The sequence below is a fragment of the Mobula birostris genome, chromosome 28 (genome assembly GCF_030028105.1).
Source record: "Mobula birostris isolate sMobBir1 chromosome 28, sMobBir1.hap1, whole genome shotgun sequence".
Classification (NCBI taxonomy): Eukaryota; Metazoa; Chordata; class Chondrichthyes; order Myliobatiformes; family Myliobatidae; genus Mobula; species Mobula birostris.
The window spans coordinates 35,837,451-35,847,889 of NC_092397.1; the positions used below are offsets into that span (position 1 = coordinate 35,837,451).

A 10,439-nucleotide genomic window follows, 5' to 3' on the forward strand; every position below is an offset into this window, starting at 1 on the left:
CATCCTGCACCAGCTCGTGAGCCACACATATAACGGTACCACCTTTGTATTTCTTCCCTCGCTAGCAGGTGGCACTGGGATTTCCACCCCCCCCCCCCGACCACAGAGTTTCCACTTAACTTTTTCCCCAACTCCCTGAGCTCTCCTTGCAGGACTTTTCTCTTTTGTTCGTGCCAATATGGACCACTACCTCTGGCTGCTCACCCTGCCCTTTCAGAATGGCCTGTACTTGTACATTTCCATCCTCGACCCTGGTACCAGGGAGGTAATGCACCACTGTGCAGTCTCTCTCCTTACCACAGATACACCTGTCTGTGACCCCGGCTAAAGACTCCCCCTGTCACTGAGGCTCACTGAGAACACAGAACAGTACAGCACAGGAACAGACCCTTCTTCCCATGATGTCTGTGCTGAACATGATGTCAAATGAAACAAACCTCTTCTGCCTGCTTATAATTCATGTGCTTCAATTCTCTGAATACTCATGGGCTTGTCTAAAACCCTGTTAAATGTCATTATCATATCTGCTTCCACCACTCCCCATGGCAGCCCATACCCGGCCCTCACCACTCTCTGTACGGAATTAGAAATCTTACCTGTCCTAACGTCCACCTTTAAATTCTCACCCTGGCATTTTAAAGCTGCGCCTTCTCATATTTGATATTTCTACCCTGGCAAAATGATCCTGCCTGTTTACCTTGTCTACATCTCTCATAGTTTTATAATCTTCTGTCAGGTCTCCCCTCAGTCTCCTTCACTCCAGGGAAAACAGTCTCAGTCAGTCTGATCTTTCCTTGTAACTCAAGCCCCCAGTCCAGGTAACATTCCTGTGAATCGTTTCTGCACCTTTCCAGCTTAATCACATCCTTCCTCTCATGTGACCAGAACTGCACAGGGTACTCCTGGTGTGGTGTCATTATTGATTTGTACAACTGTAATGTGATGTCCCAACTCCTCTCAGAGCCTTTGCTGATGAAGACAAGCATGTCGTGCTCCTTCTTCACCACCTTGTCTACCTGTCTTGGCACTTGCAGGGAATTACTTACCTGTGCCCCAGGTTTCTCTTTCATCAACACTCCTCAGGACCCTCCATTCACTGGGTACGTCCTGACCTGCTTTAACTTCCCAAAATCCATCATTGTGCACTTGTCTGTCACAGTAACACTTCTCTGTTTCTCTGCACCAACACCCCGTCAGTAAATGTCAATGAACCATTCACCTCTGAACCTTGGTCATATATGGTTTTATGAACCACTCACTGCTCCCGTCTCTGTTTTGTTGTGTAGTTCAGCACCTCGACCCCTCTCTATTTCTCTCATTTACAATTTATCTCCACATAAATCATAGTCTGACTTTTGATTCCTCCTACCGTTCTACATGTCATCACACTTCACCACATTAAACTCCATTTACCAAGTATTCTACTCACCAGCTTCCCCATGTCCCATTGAAGAGATGAAATGTCCAATCACAACATGTCCCCCACCACATTCCCTGTCATTGCCACCATGGATTCCTCACTCTCTGCCCCTCCTCCGGGTCATCAATATCAATAATAAATCATTGACAATCCAGAACTGGTCACTGGGACACTCCACTAGTAATATCATCCCAGTCTGAAACAGACCTGTTATTCTGTCTCAGTATGATGACCAGTCTTCAGTCAGTATTAACACACTTCCTTCCCAGTACTGAGCTCTGGTCTTGTGCACCAGCCTTACATGTGGCACCTTGGCAAATGGCTCCTGAAAATCCAAGAACACCACTTCTCCAACTTCCCCTGTAAAGTCTCAAATCTCTGGTATGTTAGTCAAACATGACTTAACATTCAACAGCCCAGGTTACAGGGTCCAAGACCAGGTTCCAGATGGACAGGGTGGTGAAGAGGCTTTTGGAACACTGGCCTTCAGTCAGGGCACCGAATATAGAAACTGGGATGAGATGTTGCAGTTGTACAACACATTGGTTTGGCCACATTTCGCAAATAGTGTTTAGTTTTTGTGACCCTGCTGTATGACAGACACCATTAAGCTGGAAAGAGTACAGGGGAGATTTACGGGGATGTTACTGGATCTCAAAGGATTTGTGGAAAGGTGTTTCGGATAATTTTCCCTGTAATGTTGGAGAATGAGTGCTGATATTGCAGAGGTGTATAAAATCATGAGAGACCTGGAAGCTGGAAATGGAAAGAGCTGCTAGGGGGAGTGGTTGAGTCAGGTACATTAAAAAGGCACTTGGACAGGTAGATGGAAAGGAAAGGTTTTGAAGTATCTGGGCCAAATGCAGAGAAATGGGACAAGGAGGAGGATAACCTTCTTCATAATGTGGTGGTGAGGGGGTTACAGACCACGAGCTCAGATGGGAACTTTGGTCATCGTGGAATCTGTGTGAACCTGACTGTAGACATTAAACTTTTCCAAATGATTTGTTATTTCTTGATAGATTATCAACTCCAGTACCTGAAGTGAAGTTAACAGGACTACAGTTACCTGCTTTTTATCTTCCACCCTTCTTCAGCAATGGTTTTCAACTCCACTGGGACCTTTCTGTAACAGTGAGTTTTGACAAACTTTAATGTCTCTACTTTCTCTACAGACTTCCTGTGAAACCCTCCAGTGCAGGTCGTTGGGACCTGGTAAAGTTTGCTTTTAGTCCCATTAGTTTCTCCCTTGTGATGCCAATTGTTATACATTATGGCACAATGTTGAAATGTCACCGTTAGATATCTGTGGGATGTTTGCTGTGTCCCACTGTGAACACTAATGCAAATTACTGAGTTAACTTCTCTGCGTGTTCCTTGTTACTTTTAGCTTTTCACTGATTCCTAGAAAATCTCTGATTCTCTTGTGCACCACCAGCGCCTCTTTGTATGTTCTTTGATTTAATATTTCCTTGAATGCCTTTGACCACACCTCAGGATCTTGAGGCCACTCCTACCAATGTTGTCTTTCCCTCCCCCTTTCACCATCATTGTCCCTACATATAAAGTTCCTATGAAAATTTACAGCATTGAATCTCAGTGGATTGAATTTGGCTTTTTTTGAAACCAATCAATGGAAGAAGAATCTTTTGTGTCAAAGGGAAAACAAATCTCTACAAAATGCTCTCAACTAATTACAAATCAAAAACACTAAATAATTGTCTGTTTAAGTATTCACCATCTTTAATATGACACACCAAATCATCTCTGGTGCAGCCAATTAGTTTTCGAAGTTACATGATCAGTTAAATGGAGATGACCGTGTGCAGTCAAGGTGTTTCAATTGATTGTAGTAATAGTACACCTGTAAGTGGAAGGTTGAACTGCTGGTGAGTCAGTATCCTGGGAGAAACTACACCGTGAAGACAAATCAACACTCCGAGCTGCTCTGCAAACAGGTAATTGACAATCACAAGCCAGGAGATGGATACAAGAACATTTCCAAGTCACTGAATGCCCTTGGAGTATAGCTAAGTCACTCATCCAGAAGTGGGAAGAATATGGCACAGCTGTAAATCTGCCAAGAGCAGGCTATCCTCAAAAACTGAGTGACCCTGCAAGAAGAGGCCAGTGGGGGAGGCCACCAGGAGACCTATGATAACTCTAGAGGAGTTACAAGCTTCAGTGGTGGGAGAGATTGTGCAAACATCAACTGTTGCCTGGGTGTTTCACCAGTCGCAGCTTTACGGGAGAGTGGCAGAGAAAAAGCCACTGTTGAAAAATGCTCTCATGAAATCTTGCCTGAAGTTTCCCAGAATTGTGGGGGACTCTGAAGTTAGTTGGAAGAAGATTCTATGGTCTGATGAAAACAAAATTGAATTTTTTGACCATCACAAACACTAAGTTTGGAGTAAGCCAAACACCGCACAACATCAAAAACACACCATCCCTACCGTGAAGTGTGGTGGAGGCTGCATCACCCTGCGGGTATGCTTCACTGCAGCAGGCCCTGAAAGGTAGAGGGTGAAATGAATGCAGCAAAATACAGGGAAATCCTGGAGGAAAACCAAATTCAGTCTTCAAGAGAACTGCGACTTAGGAGAAAATTAATTTTCCAGCATGACAATGACCACAAGCATAAAACCAAAGCTGCAAAGGAATGCCTTAAAACAACAAAGTTAATGTCCTGGAGTGGCTTTGTGAGAGTTCAGACCTCAATCCAATTGAGAATTTGTGGCTGGACTTGAAAAGAAGTGTTCGCTCACTAACCCATGCATTCTGACAGAGCTTCTGCAGTTTTGTAAAGAAGAATGTGGAAAAATTGCAGTGTTCAGATGTGCAAAGCTGATAGACACCTATCGACACAGACGCAACTGTAAATACTGTCAAAGGTGCATCAACTAATTACGGATTTGAAGGAGGTAAATACTAAGGCAATGAATTATTTTGTTTCATATTTACAATTAATTTAGATCTGTTTTCACTTTGACACCATAGTCTTTTCTGTTGATCAGTGTCAAAAAAGCCAAATTAAATCCATTGCAAAACAATAAAACCTAATAACTTACATTTTGCCAATTCCGTGTGGAACATTGAATATAGTGGAATGTCGAAGTCCCAGTCTCTGTAACCATGTCCCTGCAATTACTGTTAGATCAAACATATTCATCAGTACACAATATGGAACAGATGGCAACCTGCCCTTCGTCTCACAATATCTGCGCCAATCATAATAATGATCAGACTTTATTAAGTACTGTGGAGGTCTCACTGGAGTATTGTGAGCAGTTTTGGGCTCTTCATCTTAGGAAGGATAAGCTGAAACTCGATGGGTTTCAAAGGAGGTTCTCCAGATTGATTCCAGGATGAAACATCTTGTCATATGAAGAGTGTTTGATGGCTCTGGGCCTGTATTCACTGGAATTTTTGAACAATGAGGGGTGGCCCAATTGAAACCTATCGAATGGTGAAAGGCAGTGATAAAGTGGATGTGCAGAAGATGGGAGTGTCTAATATCAAGACACAGCCTCGGAATAGAGGAGCATCCTTGTAGAATGTGGAGATGAGGAATTTCTTTAGCCAGAGAGTGGTTCATCTGTGGAATTCATTGCCACAGGGAGCTGTTAAGCCAGGACTTTATGTATATTTAAGGCAGAGGTTGATAGATTCTTGATTGGTCAGAGTATGAAGGGATACAGGGGAAAGGCAGGAGACTGGGGCTGAAAGGAAAAATGGATCAGCCACAATGAAATGTCGGAGCAGACGACAGGCCAAATGGTTGAATTCTGCTCCTATATCTTAGCCTGTGTCACTTCCTGAGAAACCTCAATCAATTTTGTCAAGCATGATCTGCCCACACAAAACCATGTTGATTGTCCCTAAGCAGGCCATGCCTTTCCGAATGTGCATAAATCCTGTGCCTCAGTATCCTCCCCAGTAGCTTCTCTACCACTGAAATGAGGCTGCCTTGCCTATAGATTCCTGGATTCTTGTTATTTCCCTTCTTGATCAAAGCTGCAATATTTCTGACACTCTAGTCCTGTGGGACCTCACATGTTGTGATCGAGGACACATAGATCCTTGTCAAATCACCGGCAATCTGCTCACTTGTTTCTTTCACTGTTGTAGGATATTTGCCTTCAGGCCCTGGAGTCTTATCCATCTTATTGCTTTTCAGATGTCCCAGCACAACTTGCTCCTTAATCTCAAAATGTCTCTGCACATTCGCATGCCTCATTCTGTTTTCATTGCCATTCAATTCCTTCACTTCAGTAAATACTGACACAACGTACTCATTTAGTACCTCAGCCACTTGATCTGACTTCAACCACATCATTCCTCCTTTAATCTTGAGTCGACATTTCTATTCTCTGGTTATCCTCGTCTTATTAATACAAATCACAAGGCCTTGGGATCATCTTTGGTCCTACATTACAAGGACAGTTTGTGGCCCCTTTTGGCCTTTCCTATCACCTGCTTTAGCATTTCCCTGCTACCTTTATATTCCAAAGGTACCCAGTCTGACTTTAGCTTCACAAACTTTCCATAACCTTTTGACTAAATTTAGGATCTCTCTGCTTGTCTAAAGATCCCTTACTTACCATCCTTCTCCTCACTCCTCACCGGAACATGCTGATCCTGAACTCAGAGTTGCTGGTCTTTAAACAACTCCCACACATCAGATGTGGACTTGTCTGACAGTGGCTGCTCCCAATCAATGTTGCCTGGTTCCTGTCTTCCTCCGTCCTGACTTGTCCTCCTGCAAATTAGTACCTTCATACAAGATCTACTTTTATTTTTACTTGTAACTAAGAAAAAAGAAACTTGTGATCACTGTTCCCAAATGTTCACTGACCCTCAACTGTCACCTGGCCTGGCTCATTCCCATCTGTTCTCACCTCTGGTTGGGCCCTGTACATAATGTTTCAAACACCTCTCAGATTCACTGAAGAAATCTGGCGCATTTAAGAATTAAGCAAGTTCCAGTTAATCTAGAGAAGATAATGTCCCCCCACTGGTTGTTGCGGGGCCAATACAAACACCCCAACAGTGTAACTGCAGATTGCCTCTGTAAATGAACCTTCCAGTTTGCTGTGACATTCCCAGTGAGGTAACCTCTGCATTTTTAACCCCCCACTCACATGTAAAACAATGAAACCCAGGAATGTTGAGCTGCCAGCCCTGTCCGTCCGATAACATAGTACTCCTAGTGTTGAAATAAACTCATTTCAGCCCATCAGTCCCACCATGTTTATTAGCCTGACATTGGCTCTCGTTCTTTTCAGACTGTGTGTGAGGGAGTTTTGTTTTTCGCTGGAGCGCTTTGTGTCGGATGAATCGTCGGAAATTGGCGGTTGTGGTAAAGTGAAGGTGGAGCTGGACGATGAGAGGCCGCTCTCGGCTCTGTCCGTCACTCTGACTCTGTCTCCTCCCCTCCCCGCCTCTGTCTCTCTGCGCGTTTCTCGGGCAGGTCGGGGCGCTGTGTATAAAAGGAGACAGCAACAGGCAGTTTGTCAGTGAGCAGCGACCTGAGTGAAGCAGCATCATGTCTGGCAGAGGGAAAGGAGGCAAAGGATTGGGCAAAGGCGGAGCCAAGCGGCACCGTAAAGTGCTCCGTGATAACATCCAGGGCATCACCAAACCGGCCATCCGCCGTCTGGCTCGCCGTGGCGGCGTCAAGCGGATCTCGGGTCTGATCTACGAGGAGACCCGCGGGGTGCTGAAGGTTTTCCTGGAGAATGTGATCCGGGATGCGGTCACCTACACTGAACACGCCAAGCGCAAGACGGTCACTGCCATGGATGTGGTGTACGCTCTGAAACGCCAGGGCCGCACTCTCTATGGCTTCGGCGGCTGAAAAACTCCCACTTCCTCCCGAGCACGAAACAAAGGCTCTTCTAAGAGCCACCCACCGCCTCACAGACGGAGCCGTATCCACAACCTTTTAATTATTTTTATCGATACATTCAGCTGAGTTACATTTGAAACACATTAATCGGTTCGGTTTGCAATATTCCTGCGAATCTGCCTTTCCAGTCGGTGATTACTTCAGAACCTCTGAACGCGTTAAGATCGATCTTCATCCTTTTATCCGTCTCGGACAGGAATCAGTTCACTCGTTTAGAGATGCGACTCCGTAATTATGCATTTAAATCTTAACTCAGGGGAATAGATATTAAATTTATTAAATGAAACTGAAATTGTATAATGCGTGATAAAACTAACGGTAAATAATTTTTAAAAAAGTCTTCCATCACCGTTGCTGGGTGCTTTGAAATTGGCGGGCAATTTGAAATTGATCCTGCGCCAATCACACTGTATTCTGATCCGATGAAGTCCGACTGCCAGTAAATTCCTAGAACTCCTTCTGTACGTGGTGTGTGAGGGAGTTTTTCTCTCTCTCTGGAGCTCTGTGTTTCGGACAAACCGTTGGAAATTGCCGGGTGTATTAAAGTGAAGACGGAGCTGGACGATGAGAGGCCGCTCTCGGCTCTGTCCGTCACTCTGACTCTGTCTCCTCCCCTCCCCGCCTCTGTCTCTCTGCGCGTTTCTCGGGCAGGAGTGGTGGCAGAGGATTGGAGGATGGGTCATGTTATCCAGTAATTTAGGATCGAAGGAAAACCAAACACAAGACCATTGTGCAGATGCTGATGGAGGGTCTCGGCCTGAAACGTTGGCTGTTTCCAGTTTCTCATAGATGCTGCCTGGCCTGCTGAGTTCCTCCAGCACTGCGCGTGTATCGCTGCGAGGAAAAGCCTGGGAGCTGAGTCAGGGCTGATAACGTCACTGCCCGGCTCAGCAAATTTATCGATGTCACTAAAGTTGGTGATATCGTGGAGTGTGAAACAATGTAACTAACATTACAACAGGACGGTGATCAATGAGGTCACTGATTTGAGGAATGACAGATAAATGTGAGATGTTCCATTGTCATTGACGAACCAGGGCAGAACTGCCGTGGGGAATGGTCTGTCCCTGGGAGTGCTGTAAAACAGAGATATCGGGGTGTAGATATCGAATTCCTTCAGAGTGTAAACACAGGTAGGCAGGACGGTGAAGAAGCTGGTCGCCACACTCGCATTCATCGGGTAGAGTATCGGCCACTGGACTGTGACGTCACGTTACAGCTCTACCAGCCTCGGGGAAACTACTCTCGGAGCACGGAGTACAGTTATAGTTGCCCTGGGATCAGAGGGTGACATTAAACTGGAGAGGGTGCAAAAGGGATTTAACAGGAGGCTGCATAGGCCAGGACCTTTCTCACCAGAGTGTATGTGACATTAGAAAGGTGATAAAATAATGGCAGTCATAGATATGGTCAACAGTGAATCTGTTATCTCCAGGTTTATGGAGTTGGAAGCGAGAGATTACAGATATAAAGTGAGAGAGGAAAGATTTAAATAGGACCCTGAGGAGCAGGTTTTGTACACAGAATGTGCTGTTTACATGGAACAAACTACCCCGAGTGATGGTGTAGGTGGGCACAGTTGCAATATCTCTTGGACTGTGGAGAGGGAAGTTTCACAGGGACATGGGCCAAATGCAGGCAACTGACAATAATTTTGTTTGGCCACTTGGTCAGCATGGATGTGTTGGGCTGAAGGACCTGTTTCTGTGCTGCATAACTCAGTAACTACGTCTGCTGCTGTGGCAGAGTGGGAGAGACAGTGTCAGTAGTGAGAAGGTTTGGGGGATGCAGACAGGAGAGTGAACGGTTGAGGATGTGGCAGATGGAACAGAATGTGGGGAAATGTGTGATCACCCATTCCCAGGAACAAACTGTAAGAGTCATTACCACACAGGGATGTTCAGAGGGACCTGGGCATCCTTGCAAACAAATCACTTGAGTTTACATGCAGATACAACAAGTAATGAGAGTGCCTGAACTGTGCTGTACTATTCTATGTTCTATTTATATGGGAGGCAGGGTTTGAGGGTCGGCACAACATTGTGGGCCAAAGGGCCTGTACTGTGCTGTACTGTTCTATGTTCTATGTTCAAACAGTATTTTGTCCTGTGATCCATGGGGATTGTACAAGAGGGTACAGAGGTCTCACTGGGATTATATAGGGCCCTGGTGAGAGCACACCTTGAGTATCGTGTCCAGGTTTGGTCACACTTCCTCAGGAAGGATATCCCTGCAATAGAGGGAGTGCAGTGACTGTTCCCCACACTGACTGGGTTGGTTCCGGGGATGGAAGGTTGGTTATATGAGAGGAGAGTGAGTGCGCTGGGTCTGTATTCCCTGCTGTTCATGAGAAAACGAGGAAATCTGTTAGATTCTTTCAGGATATGACAGGCAATAGGCAAGGAGGATCTTTCCCCTGAATGAGAACTCCATATCTGAGGAAAATACCCTTAGAATGAGGTGTAAATCACAAACACGAGAGAATCTGCTGATGCTAGAAATCAAACGCAACACACACAAAATGCTGGAAGAACTCAGCAGGACAGGCAGCCTCTATGAAAAAGAGTTAACAGTCGACACTTCGGGCCGAGACACTTCATCAGATCTCAGGGTGAAGATTCTCAGCCCGAAGCATCGACTCGTTACTCTTTTCCATAGATGCTGCCTGGCCTGCTGACTTCCTCCAGCATTTTGTGTCTGTTGCTCAGAATGAGGTGACAAGCATTCAGGATGGAAATGAGATATTTTGTTAATCAGAGAACAAAGAACTTCTGTATTCCTTATATAAGTAATGTGGAGCCTCAGTTGCTGGGTTGAGTCAAAGCTGAGATCAACAGTCTCTGGGAGAGATTTAGTCACTAAGTGAGTCCATAAGACCATAAGATACAGGAGCAGAATTCGGCCATTTTGCCTGTCGAGCCTTCTCTGGCATTTCATCATCACTGATCAATTTTTCCTCTCAGCCCCAATCTCCTGCCTTCCATTGTATCCCTTCATGCCCTGACCAATCAAGAATCTATCAATCTCTGCCTATACCCAGTGATTTGGCCTCCACAGCTGCCTGTAGCAAAACAATTCACAGATTCACCACTCTCTGGCTGAAGAAATTCC

General features: G+C 45.3%; 1 protein-coding gene across 1 annotated transcript; it reads left to right on the plus strand.

Annotated features, from left to right (window-relative positions):
• Positions 1-6,965: 6,965 nt before the first annotated feature.
• Positions 6,966-7,277, plus strand: LOC140189208 (histone H4). Its single transcript, XM_072245900.1, has one exon. The coding sequence runs from the start codon at positions 6,966-6,968 to the stop codon at positions 7,275-7,277; it is 312 nt and encodes a 103-aa protein (XP_072102001.1).
• The last annotated feature ends 3,162 nt before the right edge of the window (positions 7,278-10,439 follow it).

Coding starts and splice junctions, on each gene's coding strand:
- LOC140189208 (XM_072245900.1), top strand. CDS start 6,966: ATGTCTGGCAGAGGGAAAGGAGGCAAAGGATTGGGCAAAGGCGGAGCC.